A 21,383-nucleotide genomic window follows, 5' to 3' on the forward strand; every position below is an offset into this window, starting at 1 on the left:
GAGGATTCAAACATATAACGCTGTACAGCTGTGCGTCACATATAAAACAAAACCTGGGCATAAAACCCAACTAAGCAATATAATGTACAATTATAATAACCTTTACAATAAGAAAAAAAAAATCAGCAATATGCACAAAGTTTCAAACACAAGGTCATCAGTCAAAAGCTTGTCTCATCATTTCGATAAGATTAACTTCATCAGAGAGATGCACATGAGCCCTATTCATGGCTCTTTCCGTGTCCCTGATGTACTTTTGACGCTTGGCTTCTGATTCAAAATCGTCTGCTTGTTTAAAGCAGTCAATCGCCTCTGCATAGGTACCAGCTGCCTTTTCGGGCTCAGACATTCGCATGTAACTTGAGCCCAGGTTATTTAGGAGCGTGCCGAAAATCTGAAACTTCATAGACTTGTTTCCAAACGTGTTGCGCATCAGCTGTATTCCTTCGTTCAAAACCTCTGCACTCGACTGTACATCCTGGTCGCATACCTCGATATAGTGCACAATCCAGGCCGCTTTTACGCACTTAAACTGATCTTCTACTCCATCGAAACTAAGTACCTTGTCCTTCATTGACCTCATAAGCGGAAGGACGTAGGTTTGCACAAATGACTTCATGCTTTCGTCGTCCTTCATTATACCAAGCACCGGCTCACGCATGGACGACATGCACTTGTCAATCACAGAAATGGTTTTCTTGTTGTTGTTAGGATCAGAGTACATCTCAATTGTCACCAAGCAAAACAATATTGCCTCAAACTCCTGCCCTTTGGAATGCAGCATCTCAATAAATGAAACAGCACTGTGGACGCTCATATGGACATTTTCGTTGAGGGCGTTAATGAGCTCCTTCCTCACCTCGGTACAACGTTTCATACGACCAGTGGCAAGTAGGGTCACTCCATATTTTAAAAGAAACCTTAAGTTGCGCAGCACACTGCCCAACAAGGACTGCCGGTTGAGAATTCCAAATGCAGCGTCGTATTTACCCTCGTTTAGCAATGCTACACTGGTTTCTATAAAACGAAACACCATAATTAGCGTTCGTAGCAGACGTATTTTGAATCGTCTATCCACATACCTACACTTCAGTTTCGAAATACACGAAATACAGCACAGACAACGCTAGCAGTGTAAATAAAACATGCACACAGCTAATAAAACAATACAAATACTTGCCTTCCCAGTCAGACAAAAACACCTGAGAGAGCTTTAATTTCCTCTTGTAGCTTGTGGTCTGCCGACCTAAAAACGCGGATGTACAGGATAATGCAAGTAAACTAAAGCAAGCAAAATTCTTAATTACAAAAAGAAATAAACTTATACAGCACAAAATACGTCCTAGTTGAATAAACCCTTGTGGTGGCCGTTTCTAAAAAGCTAAGTCTGTACACCAAATAATTTTAGTCACCTACCTCTTGGCGGATCATTTAATACACTTTGTTGCTGGCTTGTAGATGGCTCGTCTACAATGGGGTTTTCAGTTTCTGGCACCAAGTCTGCAACGTATATAAGGTAACAAAAGCAAACTTGAACACGCACACTTGACTTACCAGCAGCAACATCCGCCATTTTTGCTTGCTAACCCGATGCAGGTCGTATTGGTGCTTTCTATAACGTTGGCTGCTATTATTTTCCACAATCAAGGCAAAGTATCACGGCACTACTGATGGGTTAAGCATTGGTTCCGCTTTTCTGTACTTTCAACGTCAACCACACGTAACACCAAAATGAGGAACCACTGTACAGCAGCCTCTCTCGAAACCTTACACAAGTACAAACAATGAACGCTTTGTTGAATTGCATGCTACACTGGTCTGGTACGGGCATTGCAGCTTAGCTTGGCTAATAGAAACTGTAACTTTTGTGTACATATCAAATTGCTACTTTGGACTGGGTGCGGATTTTCTGTGCCGTTATACGCTGACATACGCGCTATTTGCTTTTTGTGGTGTTTTGTTTTTGATTTCATTGGTTTAAAAATAAAGATTAACAGCTGTATAGCCGTTTTTTTACGTGTTTTTTTCTCAACTTTGATATAGATAATTGCTGTACAGCTTTAATTGTTTAGAATTGTAGGTTTTTGTGTCAATTTTGTTATGGTAAATTTGAATCGTTTTTTGGCCCTCATAGCTATGAAACAGTTTGTTAGATAAAAAAATATCAATGTTTTTTGAAGTGCACAGTCTCAACGCTTCACTGGTGTCGTAAAACAAATCAATTTAATGTGTACATACATCCCAACGGTAAGCACAACAACTACAGCAATTCGTAGGCACTATAGGAATAAAACAATGCAATGCAATAAAAAAATATTTACACTCTCTTTATAAGACTGGAATAAAGAGTATACATACATAAATTTAAAATATACGATAAACGTTTGGTCTACTACATTTACGCAAACTTATACGAAGCAAACAACCTTGTTCAATCAATACAGATTTATAAAATACATCATCATAGGAAAGGGTTAATTTTTGCGCAGTGCTAGGGACAAAGCTCCTTCTGCATCCATTATAAACTTTTCTTTCTTTGCATCACTTTCGAAATCTTTTGCATGATGAAAAGCATCGATGGCCCTAGCAAAACAGTCAGCAGCCTGCTCGTATTCAGAGAGGACCAAATATGTGGCTCCCAAGTTATTCAGGTAGGTGCCGTACATCTGGATATGCGCTGCATTATTGCCGTAGATCTTATCCATGTTGTCGATGGCTTCAAGCAAGGTCTTCTCTCGTGTGTCGTGGTCCTCGACTTCCAGCTCCACGCACTCCACCACGTGATAGCACACAGATCGAATGAGAAGCAAAAGCTTATCTCCAGCATGTTGGGTGCATTTGATGACCTTGCCGTTTATGGCATGCAGCATCGGTGCCACCGTCAGTTCGCCGAACGCTTTGTGAGACGGGTCAGCCTTGATTAACTCGGTGACACACTCGCGGATGATGTGCATGCAATTAAGTAATGAGGCGGCAGAGGTACCAGAAGGAGGTTCAACATCTAACAGCGACGCTGCTAGGTTTGCAACTGCGATGGCGTGTAAATATTTCTTCATCTCCTGAAGCTTGAGGGCAAACTTTAGTGCCTCGTCACCTGTGGTTCTTAGCGATTTGCGAACTAAGTTGAAAAGTTTGTCGAAGACTTCCTTCGCTTCTTCGTGACGCTGGGTCACAATGAGGCTTTCGTAGTATTTAATGAGAAACGGCAGATCGCGCACTTCGTCTTCTTGCTCGTAGATTCGATCAAGAATCCCAAACGCCTCGTCAAAATTGTTTTCTTTCATTAGTTGTGTAGTTCGATCTGTGCAAACAAACTATCAATTTTATATTTGCGAATGCTTCAAAGTATTTTCGAAAATGTTTTGTTTTTTGGCACTTATAAGAATATCAACTGTATCCAAACTTATACCATGTTCAGGTTACCTTCGAGGTCGAAGAATCGCTCAAGATTGCTTTTCATGGCGGCTTGTTTAGGCTTCCTTCCTGTAGCTTGACTTTTCTTATTTGTCTTCTCCGTCTCTGGCAATATATATGTAACAAATACATGAAAATACGATAAAACATTATTCCAAACTAATTCAAAAAACACATGCTAATACCTGTTGTTTCTCCCAACCCCGCAAATGTTGCACCTTCTCCAGGAAATACCCTTTGCATGTAATGAGACAGACTTTCTGTTCAAAACAATGAAACACTTACGATAATATCACACATGTCAACGTACACAAGCAAATTGATAAAGCATACCGACGTTTTGTGCCAACATTCCATACACAGTGCTGCAAAGAATATGAGATTTTATTATTGTGTGTTTTCGACATACGACAAGGTTTCAACTGACCGATGATCTGGTTTGTGTTGAACGTTGACGTTGAGATTTAAATTCATTCTGTCGTCGTCAGTTGTGACATTGGTTTGATGCATTGTTCTCTTTTTAATTCTTTACCAAATGAAAATATAAGTGCAACACAAGCTGCAACCAAAGTTGTTGTTGTTATATGGCAAACGACTGCAACCTTTTTCGAATAACGTGTACACAACGTGTGTGTACCCTAGATGCGAAGCCAAAATATATCGACCTTATTAAGCCACAGGCTAGATTCTAAAAAAACAAAGATTGGCTTTAAATTTACCAAGTATCGCAAAATAAAACTCGAATTATTGCCATTTGATTTGCTGATAACATATAAGACCGGGCAACAAAAATACTATTCGAGCGCTCTGTTTGACCCGTAGTCCGACAAGTTACACATCCCCACGTTGAAGGATGCGTAATACCGAGCTTTTGACTAAAGCTGTTCTGTCAAGCAAAGTAGTAGCTTGCTTATAAGGTAACACAAAACGACTATTGAACCACGTAATAAAGCAGCTACACAAACGATGTACGGCTTGTCGATTTCACTTCCCCTTTTTAACGGTTGAATGGTTCTGATTGTGTTACGATCACGTGATTTTAATTTATGGCCAGTACCAATAGTTAATGCCGTCATATTATCAAACAACATGGCTTTAACTGTCTGTACAAATAATTTTATTATTTAAGCAGAAACTTCTTCATATTTCCAAAACATAAAAAAGTTAATCCAAGAAAGAAATGTTTACACCACATTCATTTTTTGAACTAATTATTTTTGGTTATTGGCTTCTGTCGCGTTTTGCCGCTTTTGTCCGTTTATATGGCGTAATCCGAGTGAAAGATGTGTTAAGTAGTCATTTGTTTTTGCCTAATACGTGAAATTCTTGACGATGACAGACTGTGTGTATATAAGAACTGACCAGAGGCGAAGAGCGACCTTTAGCGACAAATAAAAAAATATCAAAATTCAGGTTTCAAATTTGATCATCTGAAAACTCTCCTTATTAAATAATAAAACTTACTGATAACAATAGTTAATTTATCGTGAAACCTGAATATTAGCTTCAAACAGCTTGCTTTTTCAACCCTAGCTTAAAAAGGTAAATAATATTGGCATCACGTGTAAGAAAAGTAAACATTGAGAACATAACATAGCACAGGTCTCTTTGTAAACTTTATTCACAGCTTAAGCCAGTGATTCTCAAACCCGGCTTTCAGAGCCGCTTGCGGCTCCCAACTACTTATTTTGCGGCTCCCACCAGACATCAGAAAACCATCGAACATTGCTGTTTTAGCTTTCAAAATAATAATCTTTAGTGTTCTCTTAAAGTTTCGTTTTTTTGCGGCCCTCCACACCTAAAAAACTGCCATTTGGTCCCGACAATAAAAAAGTTTGAGAACCACCGGCTTAAGTGGTTGCCTGTCTTTTTACAAGTAATGGTACAGTTTTCTACCAGGTGATTACATTCGCTGAAGTTTTGCTGGCAATTAGCAAGTGTTTGTTTCGATGTATTTAAATAGTCATCGGTCACACAAAACTGACCTAATGGACGAGATATTTACAGAACACTTTATTGCATCGGTTTTGCTTCTGACAGTATCACAAGATGTACATAAAGATTTAATAATACACAGAAACAAATGACATTTTTTTAGTATTAAAATCCTTCCGCTGTATTTAAAGCCTCATTCGCTGCTTTAAGGTATTTGTTTTTCTTGTCATCCGTTTCAAAATCTGTGGCTAAATTAAAGCATTTAAGAGCCTCTTGCAGATATTTTACAGCATTTTCTCTCGAACCAAGGCGCCTGTGTATTGCACCGATGTTAAGACACAGTGTACCGAAAATTTGATGTTTATATACTTGGTCCCCAAGTGTCTCTCGCATAGAGTTTAGTGTGTCCGAAATAAGCTGACGTCGCTCGTTATTGTTGGACTCGCAGACTTCAATGCCATGTGTAACCCAAGCAGTTTTGACACACTTATATTGTGGGTTGATGCCGTCCAACTCTACTAGAGATTGTTTCATCGCATACATGTTCGGGAGTATGCGACGGCGTACAAATAAGTCCAAATTTTTCTCACTTTCTACCATTTTTGAAACAGGATTTTTTATGCCCGATATGCAATCTTCTAGTAGCGTGCTTGCCTGGGTCGGCTTACTTCGGTCAAAAAACATGTCAAAGCAAATCTCATACACAATTATGGAAGCAAAAAGTCTGTTCTTTTTTGCAAGTTCTTGAGCCAGCCACAAAACTGCTGGGCTAGTTGAGTTTAACTTAAAAAACAACAATTTGAGTTGCTCCTTAACTTGAGAGTAATCCCGGTTAGTCGACATTAGACTGACACAGCTGTCAAGAAGATAAGGAGCGTTTCTTAACTCTGCATCCATTTTATATCTTCCATCCATAACACCAAAAGCTTCCCAGAATTGACCAGTTGCAAAATACGCCAAAGAAGGATCTGTAATTTATGACCACATCACATTATTTACTCCTTATAAAAATTGTTTATTTTTATAGTTGTTTGTGTTTGAGTGCTCATGTTTATTCCGCAAAGTCTAATATATACTTTCCAGAAATGGCTTACCTGTCCACAGAAAAACTTGCTCAAGGTCAAATTTTGAAGCTTGTTTAAGATTTTGTTCTCTACCTACAATAGAAAAAAACATTTTGTTTTTGTCAACACCTAGTACGTTGTTGGCGACTTGGATATAATGTGACACCAACTTATAAAAGATATAACTTACTCCTAACCATTGGCAAATTTCACAAAAACGCAGGGGGGCAGATGTGAAACAAATCTCATCCAACTTTGACAACACTAATGTTTGCAGCAACTACAGGAAACGCAAACTCAAGTGCCAACATTTATATGCAGAAGTCTATTGTTGTTCGTTTTATAACGTTTTTTGTTGGCGTACAGGCCAGACGTGGATATTACAGTGGTTATCAAATATGACCATTATTGGGTCAGGAAAAGAGCTTCCTTCGAAGTTATAATGGGAATCCACTTACCAAGGATTTCAGTCTCTGATTCTTCATTTTCCATTGTTTCTATTTCTTCTCGGGCTTGTTGTCTGATTCCAGTAATTGTCAAATCTACAGTACAATGTATTGCCCAATTAATAAAACAACTGTGTTTGCAACAAGTTATGCTATAATTAGTAAATATTGTAGTAAATGTACCTCGAAAATCCATTGCGCTTTATCAAAAGATATCCAACTCATGTGGCAGACAATATTTGAACAACGAAATCTTCTCTGTCGCAACAATGTAAAGTTTACATTGTAAACTTTCAAAGATTAACCCATGCAAGTACCATGACGACCTTTTTACAAGCATTAAACCTCGTAGGTAAACACAGCTTTTGCAATCTCATTTGTTCAAACAGATTAGGATCATTGTACACCAAGCTGTTTTTTTGTTTTTTTTTGCTGGTTTGACTGCAACGTTTGTCTTTGGACAGTATCAGTTTATATTTGATCCATGTGTTTCCAACCTTTGACTTCAGCAAGTTTGTTAAATGTGAATTTATCCATCAAAAAACGCATATAACTGCTGCCGAAGGTCGGGAATAACACTGGAATGAACAGATCAGTAGTTAACCACTTCCACGTCAACGCGTAAGTGAAATGTTTTTGTTCATTCAGTAGGAATCTGTAATGTTTTAGAGCAAAATACCTGTAAAAACGACAGTTTAATTTCTTGGACATACTTACCTGAATATAAGTAACCAACAACTCATTAATTGGAAATAAAAAGAGTTTCGCTAAACTTTGAGTAAAATACAACTGTGTTATTACAGGCAAAACGTGGTTTTAAATGTGAACGAAGGAGGTATGTTTCTGTAGACTTGTTTTAACACTTATATCACCAAGTACAGTGGCATTTATTTACTTACAGACGAATACTTTTGTAATGTTAACCCGGAAAAAAGAGAAGAAGAAACCAATGGAGGTGAAATGATGTGTTTTGTTGAACAGAACGATGACTTCACGATGTGTTTTGTTGAACAGAAACGACGTTGATTTTCATAGTGCTTTTTAATTATATACAACTTATAGCAACTACCCGACTTATTCCATACTGCGCTTTATTAGTAATGTTTTGTGGCACTTTTGGGACATCTAGCGTACAAATATTTTTACAACTAAAATACCAGGCCTGACGGTGACATTATGTAAAAAAAAACGAATTTACGGCTTTGACAGAAAACTTTAAAAGAGTCATGAAGGTTGTTTAATTCAAAGCAATATTAAAAAGGTCAATGCATAATTTTTTTGCTGTGAACTTTCTGAATTCTTTGCAGAACCTGGAACGTCCACAGGCACAGAAAAGGCTAAAGGTACGTTGTTGGATATCGTTTCCAAATTTCTAATACAATAAGTGTTATGTGTCCTCTATGTAAGAAAATTTAAAAGTGATCACTATTCTGGGTATCGCTAGTGTTCAATCTTGTTTTTTGGTATTAAAGTGCTATTTTCACAATTAAAACCACGATGACAATAATAATTCTCACATTACCAGATTTTTTTCGCAGAAGTAAAAACTTCTCAACGCCAGATGGTGTGGCAGACCGACCTACATCGGATATTAAAATACGAGGGTAAGATTTTCCCCAAAAAATTACACACAAAAGATATAAAAATAAAATGAGTCATGTATTTTTATAATTGTAAGCATATTTTGTCATGCAGAAGAGATTGCGGATTTGCATGACCGCGGGGATCTTTATCAGGAGTTCAGACATGACTGGGTGAAAGACTACGATCCGTCTCAAAGAGAAATAGGATTTTTAATGCGTTATTGCCTCAGTCTGATGTTAACGAACCACGAGAGCCAAGCAAATGATATTTTTGATGAAATATTGATTTTGATTCAAAACTTGAGTGAAACATTTCTTAGCGTGTTGTCCCTTGCCGAAAAGTACACAGCTGACGATTTTATCACCATGATGCTGGGTCTGATTGCTGCCAAAATGGCTGACTTAGACAACAACACCTTTGGTGATGGTATTGAAAAGCTGAAGTGTATGCAAGTTGTTAGAGAAGCTGCTGGAAGTATTTCAAAGCACACACCACCAGCCAAGCCTTTTCTTAGGCGATTCTGTGTTAAGGCCGTTCGTCCTTTGTTTGAGAACATACAACAAATCGCCTCCAGAGTTGACATACGCAATAATCTTATCAGATTGAAGATATCCGCCTTTCACAGCTTGGAGATTCTGCTGCTCTACGCAGATGACGACATTGAGAGAGCAAAAGTGCTTGAAAGGGCACTGGACTTTATGAAAGAGACTTACAAAGATGAGGTCCACCTGAGAAAGTGGTTCGGCAACTTTTCTCATAACCTTGGCATCACTTACACCAACTTGGGACGACACGGTGAAGCGGCTACAGTTTTGTTACAAGCCCTCAACACGTTCCAACTAGCAATCGACTTTGATGACAAAAATGAACAACTCCAAGATGTGACCAGGTCGAGAAATATGTTGAGCGTTCCCAGTCTGGGGGGTCTTGTGATAATAGATGATTAGCATGTTTTCTGTGTCCATTTTGTACATTTTAACGTTGTAAATGATCGATTGTCCATTTGTTTATATTTCGCTACTGCAATAAGTATATTACGTTAAATCTGTTGTGCACTTTTTGAAATAAACATTTTAATGCATTTGATAGTTATTGCGCAGTATAGTGTGCAATAAAATTAGATTTATTGCAATTGGAATGTACTGCATTGATTGCATTGGCATCAGAATGCCTTTCGACAATATTGCTTTCCACCATATTAAGTTGCGGTCTCTAGGTGACGACAAAGAACAACAGATCCCTACTTAAAAGTATATCTTTACTGACGGCATGTCTTTACTTCTTTGCATTATAATACTTTACATCTAACGTAAACAAAACACAACTCGTTGACTTGGCGTATTCAAACGTATTATTACAACCAGTTCTCAACAACTCTATTTTCTCTTATGTACCCTTACGAAGAGTTGCTGTGATTGCAAACGCTTGTGATTGATGACAATTAACTGCCTTTTTGCTGATTCTCAGGCATAAAATGAAGCTATAGAACTGGGGGTACACAACTTGCGGCCTCGACAACAAATCTATGGGGACGTTTACATGCACATAAAAACATATGTAGGCCTAGTGGCGGCTGATTCTGCATAAATGTAAATTATACCTAAACAAAAAAACATACAGATTCTGGCGGTCGTCGCTGGAACAAAGGCGTATGATAGCTAATGGGTTGCGCAACCATGAGCTGGACAAACGCGAATGTAAAGTAACATTTTTCGAAAGGAGAGTGTTTTAAAATGGTGATACACATACACTGCAACGAATTGTAACAACTCATTTTTTGTTTTTATCTATACATACACTCTTACTAATGAACCCTTGTGACTGCAGTCGTGCACCCCAGTTGGGTAACTGCGGGAAATTACCATTCTTATGCCAGAAATAAAAGCAGAAGAGGAGACCACTCAGGCATTCAAGTTTCCAAAAGCGCTTTCACAAAAAGTAGTAGGTACCTCCGAACGCAAATGCTTCACATTGATTTTATTTTTTCAGCTCTTTTGATGTTAAATGTATGAACAACATGTAGATTTTTTTAGTAACATTACTAAGTCTATGCACTGAAAAGTGTTGCCAAATATTTTCTTAATTTAGACACTAGGCGATGTACCGGTCACGTGACCAAAGTCAAATGATTATATTGCCTCTTTTGTGACCTGACGGGCTTCAACAGCAGTTCGATATGTTTATTACTTATCATGCCAACTGACTCCAAACAAATTTTACAATCGCTTGCGTTGCAAACATGCAAACAATATACATTAGGGACACTCTCTTGTTACACTGCCATTGTGTTTTTTAGGTCTGCAACCGCCGATCCAAGAGTTCGGTACCGGGCCGTATAATTTTTCAGATTAAATGCTCTGAAATATTTCGCCCATGTATTCTTGGGGATGATACACTAATTTATGCGTTTTCGTTGCTAAATGTTTGTATTTTTTGAAGGCCGGTCCACGATAATGTTTCAGTTTCAAAAACGGTCCGCAGTAGAAAAACATCTTTGCATGAAAATGTTGAGTTAAGTTGGTATTCTTATTACTTTGGAGCCATCCAAACTAACCAAAACTGTTATTATGAATAGTTGGATTAACTAAATTGTCGATATACGGGAAAAAAATGTATCGAAACCTGAAAACATTTTGGATGCGTATAGCATTAACAAATGTTCCAACGGATTTACGGCGACAGCCTCCCGGTTAAAGCCACGAAACCAGTTAGTTTCTCTTCCTCATGCCACCTGGCTTTGTGACGTGTTAAAACACAATCTTTTGGCACATGACTTAAATCAGCAACATGAAGCGGAATTTCCAAATAGTATACTTTACAATAAAAGAAAATCTTTATCGTTCTGCAAAGTGCCAAAAAGTACACTTTTATATGTCCATCGTTTTTATTGCAGAGGAGGATTATTAATTTCTGATCTTTCTACACACGCCCATTGTCTGTGTCACAATTTAAAAGGAAAGTGAATTCAAATCGTTTGTTTGATATTCGAACGCGAATACTTAATGGATAGATATACATTCGGTAAAAAATAATTGTGTCCAAACTATAAGCGTATTTTCTTTGCAAACGACGGCATAAAGATAGTCAAATGTCGCACAGGAGACAATTACGTAACGTTGGGTAAATTGAGGTTCACAGCATTTGTTTATCGCATCTATAAACCCGGGGTGTCCGGTTTTACCTGGATTTATTGCTTCAACGTCACTACTAATATTATGCAAAGCTACGAAACCACCTAGTTCCTTTTTCGAAAGAAGGTTTTGATTCAGGAAATGCTGATGTACACGCGGAAGTTAAATTTTAAAACCAATATTCACTATCATAGAACGTGGAAGCTGACAGTTTTGTCGCAAGCAAATTACTGTTTCAAGTCAAGATTTTAGTTGCTGGTATTTAAACAATTGGGCAATAGAGCAACCAAAATATGCATACAAAAAATTTTACGGGACACTGTCTTGCTACACTGCCATGGTAATGCTAACTTAACGTGAAAACTGATGACAAGTGGTCTCTTTATAAAGCATCCTGTTTCACTCAAATCTGTTGGTATCGGTTCAATGGTTGCATGACACAGATATACAGCAACATGAATCACAGACCCAAGCGAAAATGTACTGTTTTTCAGTTCCTTCGTACGAGTATGTTAAGTTGAGTTATTATTATTTTGGGGCTATTCGAAGCAGCCAAAATTGTTTAAAGGAGGCATTTGATCCGCAACGGGCGGATTATCTAAATTGTCGGTGTATGTAAATAAAGGTGTACAAGCCCTTTTTGTAAGCCCTATGTTTTTTCATGTTATTGACAAGGGGTTTATCGGTTGAAGTTTTAGTGCCTATCGCGTTGCTGGAATTTCCCACCTGACAACTAAAGGCATTACTTTTTCTAGTCCTGTTTACGTGTTCCCAAGCATTGATAAAGGGGCGTTCATTATATCGAACCAATATCCCCTTTTATAGCATTACATGTCCCAACAGATTTGGCGCACCAGCCCTCTCGGGTTAAAGATACGAAACCGGTCAGTTCCTCTTCCTCACCCTAACTTGCTCTGTGAACTGATAAAAACAACACCCTTTTGTGGTTTCCTGTGGCCCCATTTCTATTTATGTCTAGAGGCCGCTATTTTTGTAAAAAAAGTTAAAGCTTGAATTGACAGACAACAACAAAACACACCCAATAAGCCAGTGGTTCCCAAACTTTTTCATATTTTTTTCAAAACGGTCCCTTTGCCATAATTTCGAGGGCTCGCGGTCCTTAAGCCTGAATGTGTATTTCATAAAAACGAAAGTTGATTGCTGGATTTTAGCTAGTTATGCAAAATTGCGCATAACAATCATTCAAAGACAGCATGTGACATCACAAACAGGACAAAAAACATTACGGTTGTGCGCGAACATGGCATTTTTGATAGTTTTTATTCGATAAAGGCCATTGTTCAGCAATAGAGACAGTCGATTCTCAATTCTACTTTGATTTAAAACTTATTTAGTGGCACAAACTGACGCCAAATAAGATTATAGAATTACTTCAACCGCTTCGCGGTCCCCCCAAAATTGCCTCACGGAACACTAAAGGACCGCGGACCCCAGTTTGGGAACCGCTGCAATAAGCAAACTGATGTCAGTTATTTGCACTGTCCGTGACACGTGAAAATTCGCGAATAATATATTTTCTACTGCAGCAGTATTTCTATGCCCCAGCAGTAAGCCGTCTACAAAAAAAAATATATATGTAAGAAGGATTTAGTATATTTCTGATCATTCTACACACGCGCTTTGTCTGTGTCCTTATTTAAAATGAAAACGAATTCAAATTGTTTGATTAATCTGCGATGTCCAAACACGATTGTCTATAATGCATAGATGCGAATCCGGTAAAAATTAACCGTACTTCAAATACTTCAACGTATTTTCATCCGGGTCGAAGATTGTGCAGCACCTTTCCCAGCGAACAACATCAGAGATCTCAAAATCGATCTTATAAAGAGGAGATGCTCGACGGCAACAATTTCATCTTTGCAACGAACTGTCCTCGGGACACCCGGGTCTGCCTACGGGATCACAGGAAACGTTCGAAGGAACCGAGCTGGTGTTTTCGTTTAGGCGGGTTTCATTTGGCCAGCAGAACCTGTGGGTTCAACTACCGTCTTATGCAACCGGACGTACCCCGCCAGGTTCGTGCTGTCGGTTGCGATCCTATGGCAGAACATACCCAAAACGGAATTCAATCACAATTCAAATAACAGGACGCTTGACTCGACAGCCTACGGTTTTTTCGGTGTTCTTGTTGTTTATGTATCCGTTCAACAATGGAACTGTGATGATGAAGTGACTATGCAAATAAAATTTGACTTGACTTGACAGATCACACCGAATATTATATTACGTTGGGTAAATTGAGGTTCACAGCATTTTTTATCGCAGCTGTGAAACCGGGGTTTCCAGCTATACCTGGATTTATCGCTTCAACAATCCTGGTAATAGTACGCTATACGAAACTGCCTTTACTAGGCAAAGCTATACGAAACCGTTTTCGTTTTGGAGACAAGGTCACTTCTAACTTTTGACACCAGTATTCTGTATGATAGAACGTGGAAATTTACTTTTTGGCGCACAGCAAATTATTGTTTCAAGTCAGGTTTTAGCTTGTGGGTATTTTAGCAATTGGACAAAAGTGCACCCACGTAATTGTTTTTATTGTAACTTTCTGTAAATCGTTGGTTATACCACATCAATAATAACAAGTTTGTTTTGATATTGTTTGATGTCAATTCGTTAACGGAAGCTTTTATTTAAGTGGACATGTCGATGGAAAATGTTTCACATCATGATGTGTCACAATATTTACTGAAGGTCACTATTACCATTACACCGATGCTCTTTGGCTTTGTCGCTTCATTCAATCGAATAATCTCGTGCTAAGCTACGAAACTACAGTCCCGCCATATTTTTTGAAACCCTGTTGAAAATGCCTTAATAACGAATTTAAGCCGTTCATGTTTTTCAAAACCTTTTTATTTTGTTTAAATTCTACATGTATAAGAGTATATAATTGCAACACAAAAGCATGTCTTGCAAAATGAATAGTGAAGACATCGATAAGCGTGTCACAACAAAAACAACGGCATACTGGACAATCGAGTCTGTTTACATTCGACCAAACCCAATTCCTATCTCCTCTTCCTCTCCCTGGGCACGAAGCAATGCCATATTAACATCTCTGATATATCTATCTCTTTTATCATCGTTCTCAAAGTCAGTAGCCAATTTAAAGCATTCAAGCGTTTCCTTATAGTATTCAATAGCGTTTTCCCTTGAACCCATTTTAAGATATGTTGAACCCAGGTTGTTGCAGAGCGTGCCATAAATCTGGTGTTTTTTGACTTTTTTGTCCCCCATGGTTCGCCGCATGTAATCAATGGTGTCTAATATGATTCTAATCCGTGCATCATTGTTTGTTTCACATACTTCGATACAATGCGCCACATACCCAGATTTCGCGCTTTGATAGTAAGGATCAATGTTTTCCAACTCCATAAGCATTTCTTTCATGTAATACATTTTTGGCAGAATGTTGCGTTGGATAAAAGCACCCACACTTTCATCCGTTTCAATCATACCAGTTACAGTTTGCCTCATACTGCTAATAATATCCTCAGTTATGCCAAATGTTTCGTACGGGCTTTTATCATCGAAAAATATATCTAAACACAATTTGTCAATGACCAGCGCAGAGAAACATTTTTCTTGTTTGCGTAATTTTTTAACCAACCACAAAACAGCTTTGCTTGTTGGATTTGCTGCGGCGATAATCGATTTCAGTTGCTCCTCAATGGCGTCGTAGTCGTGCTCGGTTGCCATAAGACATACAGCATAGTTGAGGAGTGAACGGGCGTTTCTAAGATCCATTCCCATTGTATTTCTTTCATCCAACACACCGAAAGCCTCGTCAAACTGGCCATTGTCCAACAAAGTCGGTACATTATCTGTGTACAAAAATGTTCGTAGTATATCGCATGCGCGAAAAATTCGCATGCGCAAATTATCGCATGCGCAAAAGCAAGTATGTGCTAAAATTAGAAAGGATCATTGAACTGGTCTGCTTACCTTGCCAGCAAAATATTTTTGCAAGATCAAATTTTGATGCCTGGTCTTTTTTGTCTCTCTGTCCGTGCGAATCATTTGACTCAGTTACGTTTGCAGCTTGTTCATCAGTTTCTTGTTGTGACGCCACACTTTCTTCTGCAATTGTTGAACAGTACAAGTAAGCTTTAGTAAAATTACCACATAATACATTGGTGCATGCAAAAATATCTTTACTTACCGGAATCACTCATTTTGATGTCGTGGTACACAGTAGGGTTAAAACTGTATTAAACTCAAGTCCTGCCAACAAGGAGTTTAGTATAAGCAATATCGCGCGCCAAACCTTTTTTCCGACACTTTTTACAGCTATGTTAAATTGTGACTGGTACACCTTTACCATTTGGACTAAACTGAGCTTGCCAATAGTTTCAGCTTGTAGGTGAACTGTTTTTTCAACTGAACCACGGTGAGAGATAAGTGTAAAGTAAAGGAAATGGAACGTCAAACGATTAATTACATAGTCATGCCCAATGCGTAAGTATTATTTAGTTAAATCCGATCGGAATAGTACCTTAGTTTAGCTGTAAAAAGAATTGTTTGTTAAATGTATTCTTAACTGTTTTAATTAAAACACCGTTTTTACTGGGTGCGGGCAGACCTGTCTCGGTCTATCTCTATACATTCAATAAATTGTCGAGGTTGTTAAATGGATCTAAAATGCCAAAAATTGAATAAAAAAATTAAATATCTAAGTAGGCTCCCACCGCTATGCGCAAAGTTCAAACATTAGTTGTAAAATGAAGTTTGGTATAACCCAAAAAAAATACTGAAAAATCGGGTTCTAATTTTCTATCCTATTTTTGTTTTCCTTTATAGGAGCAACGTCGGATTCAATACAAATGCAGGTACGTGTCACTTTTCTTGAATTCGATAAAAGTGTTCAACCCTATGTCTTGTTTCAGGTGGCGTGACTCAGCTGACCCGATTTAACAAAAAACCCAAAGATAGGACGCGTTTTACAGGTACAATGAAGTGTTGTCAATATGTATAAACCCCAGTCACGAAGTGGTCCACCGACGTAATGAACCACTAAATCTAGGCCAGGGGTGGGGAACCTACTTAGCACTGCGGGCCGCATGAATTGCACAACATTTTCGGGCGGGCCAAATATCTTTTTTATTTTCAAATTCCGTGTAAAAGCACACAAGTGGTTTTATATTTCATCGCTCCAGATTTGATTTTTTTTTGCTGTTACTTGTTTGCAACAAACAAGGCATACAGGTTTATCACTTAATTCGACTAAAATCTGTCCATTCTTTCTGGAACACCCTAGCTCAATTTAAAACTAACACCACATGGCAAATGATTTGTTACTGCAAGGAGAGACAATCGAGTGACTGTTACGTCACAAATACAGCAAGTGGTTGAGTGTGGCAATTTTAATAAGTTTGGCGTCAAATGTACAAATGTCGAAGTCTTTTCAAGTACTAAATATTTGTACATAAACGTTTTGTTATTGTTTTTTATGCTACGTTTTATGCTGTACTTTAACAAAATAGTGACGCGGTCCACATTAAAAAGGCAAGCGGGCCGCATGCTCCCCACCCCTGATCTAGGCCATATTTATCGCGTCTATGCCATATACTTGGATATACACAAGTCTTTGCGACAGGTATAATTTAGCCGAACTAAAAAAATACAATCGTTGCATCCAAATTTATCTTGTTTTTGGTGCCTTGTCGATATCTTTAGTTGACTGTGAACGCTTTAGGAAAAAAACAAACTTTGTGCAGATATTATTCTTGTTTAAAACTGCTTATGAGCTAAAAAGTATAAAATACTCTAATTGTTGTTCACACCTACATTTTTGTGTGTTCGCTTTTTACATATTCAATTACAAACTAATTGTTAGGCTGTTCCCAATTTCCATTACTAAAACGTAAACATAAACAGGACAAAAGCATTACGATTGTGCGCGAACAATTGTATTTTTGACAGTTGTCATTCAATAAAGGCCATTGTTTAGCAATGGAGACAGTCGATTCTCAATTCTACTTTGATTTAAACTTATTTAGTGGCACAAAGTGACGTCAAATAAGATTATAGAATAACTTCAACCGCTTCGCGGTCCCCCCAAAATTGCCTCACGGACCCCCGAACTACCGCGGACCCTAGTTTGGGAACCGCTCATCTAACCTAACCTATTTATTAACTTGATATGTTTTTCTTTTGTTCTATTTGTACAGGACCACAACAAGTTGGCCAGATGTTGCCAATGCTTACAGAACTTCAACCAAATACTGGAAAACTAACCGAAGGTACTGTTAATTTTTTAAAAATGCATGGTTGCACTTGCTTATTTGTCAGCACATTTTACACTTGCTTCGTAATAATTAGTTCACTTTGTTTTGTGCCTTATTGTCGTATCTGGGTGACTGTCTATCCAATAGCAAAAAGAATATGAAAAAACAATTTACATAACCATTGTATTTAGAATCACAACAAATGGGTCTCCTTAAACTGATCGGAATAGACGCAGAAACATTAGCACAGCCGGAAAATGGTATGTTTGTACATAGAACAAAGTAATCTAAACTAATGTTTTGCAATAAATTTTAAAGGTAATTAACTAATAAACCAACTTAAGTTACGATTTTTTAACTTAATGTATTTCTTTTTTATTCTATTCATACAGGAGCACTTCAAGTTGGTAACCCGTTGTTGTCAATGCAAGGGGTTCAAGCAAATACTAAACAACTAACTGAAGGTGATAATTATCTAAAACATGCATAGTTATTCTTATTTTATCAGTATATTTCACACCTTCCTTTGATTAAAAAAATAATTTATTAAATAATGGTCTTTTAATATTATGTTACTATGAGAAAATGTGTTATGCATAGCAGTAATAATTATGTAACCTAAAAAAATATAAAATAAAAACACTGTTTCAGGAAGTGACATATTCTCATATTTTAAAATATTACAGAAGCTGGAAAGAAAAATGTGCTAAAAGCCATGCAAAAACTTGGTATGTAGCTTGGAGTAATGCTGGGCCATTATTAAGTTATAAAGTAATACTAAAAACAAACGATTTTTTTCCTTCATGTCTTAATTTTATTTTTGTTAAACATCAATGCGTCACAAAGCGTTATTAAAATATTAACGAAACCACGTTTTGTACGACAGAACAAACTGCTCCTAAAGGAGGATTCTACTGGAAAACTAGTTTGGAATGGATGATCTCCCATGAAGGTAGGTTTGTGTCAAGCATGAATTTAGTCCACCAAAAAGTTGATTTCCATAGTTTTTTGGACGTCATAATAAACATGCCAAAACAAATGTAACTTAACGTTTACATGCACTAAAATATTTTTTCAAACAGTTTTTACCATGTTGAGCACACAACCCTGACTGTCGGGGTTTACGAAATTATAAATAGTGGTGTTCACCACTGTTTAATTCAAAAAAACTCTTTAAGTATTTTATGTGACACTACTGCTTCAAAAAAGGTGTGGATAAATAACCGGGATAGATGTTAATGTGGCGCTAAAGTATAAAACAACATAAAATTCTTCTTCTTTTCTTTACATATCAAAGTGTGAGAGGAGATTTTAACATGTTGGTAAACGAGCACTATGTTCGCCCACTACCCCTTAATATCCGAATACCATTTTGTCCACAGCAAACGTCTAATTCGGATCATGTGAAGATACAAATTTTGTTTAAAAATGTACTGTACTTAAATGTATTTAAAACTTTTTCTTTCTGCAGAGAGAATAGATGCCATACACAGTGACGGTGATCTTTACCAGGCATATGGTGTCCATGAAAAAATACTCCAATTCGATCCTTCTGTGCGAGACATTAGATTTCAAATGTACTATTGTCTCACTTTGATGCTTACAAACCGCAAAGAACGGGCCAACGAAGTATTTGATAAAATTGTGTCTTTGGTCCAAAACATGGGCGAAACGTTTCAAACCGTTTTGCATCTGGCAGAAAAAACTGTAAAAATAGAAGGCAAAACGTTTGAGGCAATCTTACTATGCCTTATCGCAGCCAAAATTGCCGATATGAGTACTTTTACTGTTCTTGATACTGCCGAAAAACTGAAATGCATGACTGTTCTACGAGAAGCTACAGGAAAAATAACCGACAGTATAAAGAAAGTAAAACCGTTTCTGAGTCGATATTGTATTACAGCAATTCGTCCGCTGTTTGAACGCATCCAACAAAAACCTCCATCTTCAGTTATAAACAAAAATCTTGTTCAAATCAGAATTGCCACATTCCACTGCATGGAAATCCTGCTATTGTACGCTGATGACGACGAAGGAAGAGCACAGTTGCTTGAGCATGCGTTAGAGTTTTTAAGAGAAACCTACGGCAATAAAGTTGCCAAAAAAAGGTGGTACGGCATTTTTAACAACAACTTGGGTGCAACATACCTTACCTTGTCGCGCCCAGACAAAGCAGCTGAAGCGTTGTCTCGTACAATCGAGGTTTTCCAGCAAGCAACTGACTTTGACAACAAGATTGAAAGAGAAGACAGTGTATTTAAGGCAAAGCAGATGCTAAAACAACCGTCGCTTGGGGGATTGGGGGTTCATGATTAGGTGAACAGTAGAGGTCTGAACCAGATACGTTATAGAAGTAAACCGGAACATTAGTTTACAGCTTGTATATTATTATCTCGTATTGCGCTTTGCGTCCATGTTGCTTTATCTTTAGCGTCTGTTTGAATTTCTGTTTTTTGCATTATTGAAATCCTTGTTACGAGTAAACCCGGCCAGTTTTATTTCTCTTTTGTGCTTTTTGTTTTTCTTGCGTGGATGTGTATTAGTTTTGTTGTATATATTTCGCTTGACATCACTTGTACTCGACTTATAATAAAATGTGCCAAGTATCCATTTTCTCCGAAATCGTAGCTATCGCTGCCTCATAGCAAACAAACAGCTTCTTTAGCGCCACCGGTTGTCTTTTTTTCTTGTTTTTCTTCCAGTAGATGGCAATATCGCACAAAACACAAACATAAAACATGTCGAAATATACAGCCATTGGGCAGGAACCTGGCCGAATGGTCTTGCGCGCCTGAACCATACACAGACATAAAAAACCGGAGCGGGATTCGTCCCCGGGAGTGTCCTGGGTTCGAACCCCGTGAAAAAAAATATACATACAGCCATAAACAACCTGTTCTGAGTTCGTACTCGAACCTACTGGGTTTGAATATGAAAAATTGGATAGGTATAGCTCACTACATGTAGTACGATATTGATTAGAGAAAAATAGTTGACATCACGCGTTCGTCTTGTCCTGCATAACTTTGTGTAAAGACAAATTAGTCATATTGTTTGTAATTTGTATTCGCTGCTTCGAATGAAGCCGTTGTTGCATGAGTAATTTGATTTTCCAACTGTATTTAAATGAGTTTGGCATAGATACATGAGAAAAAAATACTTCGCTAATCGTACTGCGCCAAATTTTCGAGATTATACTTTTGGGTCCAAGGCCTAATTTCGGACATGCATTAGCGACGACTTAACAGGAGGAAAACAACAGATGTGTAGTAAAAAAACAAACAGTGTTTTTTTTATTTTACAGCGAACAGTTCATAATTTTAATATCACAGGACCATGCAAAATTTTACAAACATTTTTTGATGTGATACTGGTACTGTCTTTAAGAATAAATACAGTGTAATAAAAAAAAATGTTGTTTACTGTGTACCATGTTTACTGGGTGAACAATTAGCTAAAAAAAATACAATTAAATATAGATTATTATATTTCCCCATGGTATTGGCATTAGGGTGTTTACAGGAAGTGTGTAAAATAAGTGTTTGCAACGGACGC

General features: G+C 37.6%; 3 protein-coding genes across 3 annotated transcripts; 2 read left to right on the plus strand and 1 right to left on the minus strand.

The window, feature by feature from the left end:
- Positions 1 to 157: 157 nt before the first annotated feature.
- LOC145213170 (uncharacterized) lies at positions 158 to 3,714 on the minus strand. Its single transcript, XM_080081401.1, has 5 exons — positions 3,694 to 3,714; positions 2,546 to 3,191; positions 1,417 to 1,500; positions 1,181 to 1,246; positions 158 to 1,017 (listed from the first exon to the last, which is right to left on the minus strand). The coding sequence occupies exons 1-5, from the start codon at positions 3,712 to 3,714 to the stop codon at positions 158 to 160; spliced, it is 1,677 nt and encodes a 558-aa protein (XP_079937527.1).
- Positions 3,715 to 7,340: 3,626 nt separating this feature from the next.
- LOC145214481 (uncharacterized) lies at positions 7,341 to 9,493 on the plus strand. Its single transcript, XM_080083019.1, has 6 exons — positions 7,341 to 7,480; positions 7,663 to 7,694; positions 7,761 to 7,814; positions 8,167 to 8,202; positions 8,398 to 8,463; positions 8,555 to 9,493. Exons 1-6 carry the CDS (start codon positions 7,443 to 7,445, stop codon positions 9,388 to 9,390), a joined length of 1,062 nt encoding a protein of 353 aa, XP_079939145.1. The 5' UTR covers positions 7,341 to 7,442; the 3' UTR covers positions 9,391 to 9,493.
- An 8,282-nt stretch (positions 9,494 to 17,775) lies between these two features.
- LOC145214292 (uncharacterized) lies at positions 17,776 to 20,441 on the plus strand. Its single transcript, XM_080082792.1, has 6 exons — positions 17,776 to 17,843; positions 18,020 to 18,088; positions 18,221 to 18,292; positions 18,515 to 18,556; positions 18,715 to 18,780; positions 19,300 to 20,441. The coding sequence occupies exons 1-6, from the start codon at positions 17,792 to 17,794 to the stop codon at positions 20,142 to 20,144; spliced, it is 1,146 nt and encodes a 381-aa protein (XP_079938918.1). The 5' UTR covers positions 17,776 to 17,791; the 3' UTR covers positions 20,145 to 20,441.
- Positions 20,442 to 21,383: the final 942 nt, after the last annotated feature.

This window comes from Phallusia mammillata, chromosome 2 (genome assembly GCF_965637545.1).
Source record: "Phallusia mammillata chromosome 2, kaPhaMamm4.hap1.1, whole genome shotgun sequence".
NCBI lineage: Eukaryota > Metazoa > Chordata > Ascidiacea > Phlebobranchia > Ascidiidae > Phallusia > Phallusia mammillata.

What these genes read in the sequence shown, in the direction of transcription:
- LOC145213170 (XM_080081401.1), bottom strand. Translation starts at nt 3,714, where the DNA reads ATGTGTGATATTATCGTAAGT. An exon ending in ATTAAATGATCCGCCAAGAG is followed by an intron (nt 1,247 to 1,416) that starts GTAGGTGACTAA and finishes CCGCGTTTTTAG; the next exon opens with GTCGGCAGACCACAAGCTAC. An exon ending in GTTTTTGTCTGACTGGGAAG is followed by an intron (nt 1,018 to 1,180) that starts GCAAGTATTTGT and finishes TTCGTTTTATAG; the next exon opens with AAACCAGTGTAGCATTGCTA.
- LOC145214481 (XM_080083019.1), top strand. Translation starts at nt 7,443, where the DNA reads ATGAACAGATCAGTAGTTAACCACTTCCACGTCAACGC. An exon ending in AGAAGAAGAAACCAATGGAG is followed by an intron (nt 7,815 to 8,166) that starts GTGAAATGATGT and finishes AATTCTTTGCAG; the next exon opens with AACCTGGAACGTCCACAGGC. An exon ending in TCGGATATTAAAATACGAGG is followed by an intron (nt 8,464 to 8,554) that starts GTAAGATTTTCC and finishes TTTGTCATGCAG; the next exon opens with AAGAGATTGCGGATTTGCAT.
- LOC145214292 (XM_080082792.1), top strand. Translation starts at nt 17,792, where the DNA reads ATGTTGCCAATGCTTACAGAACTTCAACCAAATACTGGAAAACTAACC. An exon ending in TACTGGAAAACTAACCGAAG is followed by an intron (nt 17,844 to 18,019) that starts GTACTGTTAATT and finishes CATTGTATTTAG; the next exon opens with AATCACAACAAATGGGTCTC. An exon ending in ATGGATGATCTCCCATGAAG is followed by an intron (nt 18,781 to 19,299) that starts GTAGGTTTGTGT and finishes TTCTTTCTGCAG; the next exon opens with AGAGAATAGATGCCATACAC.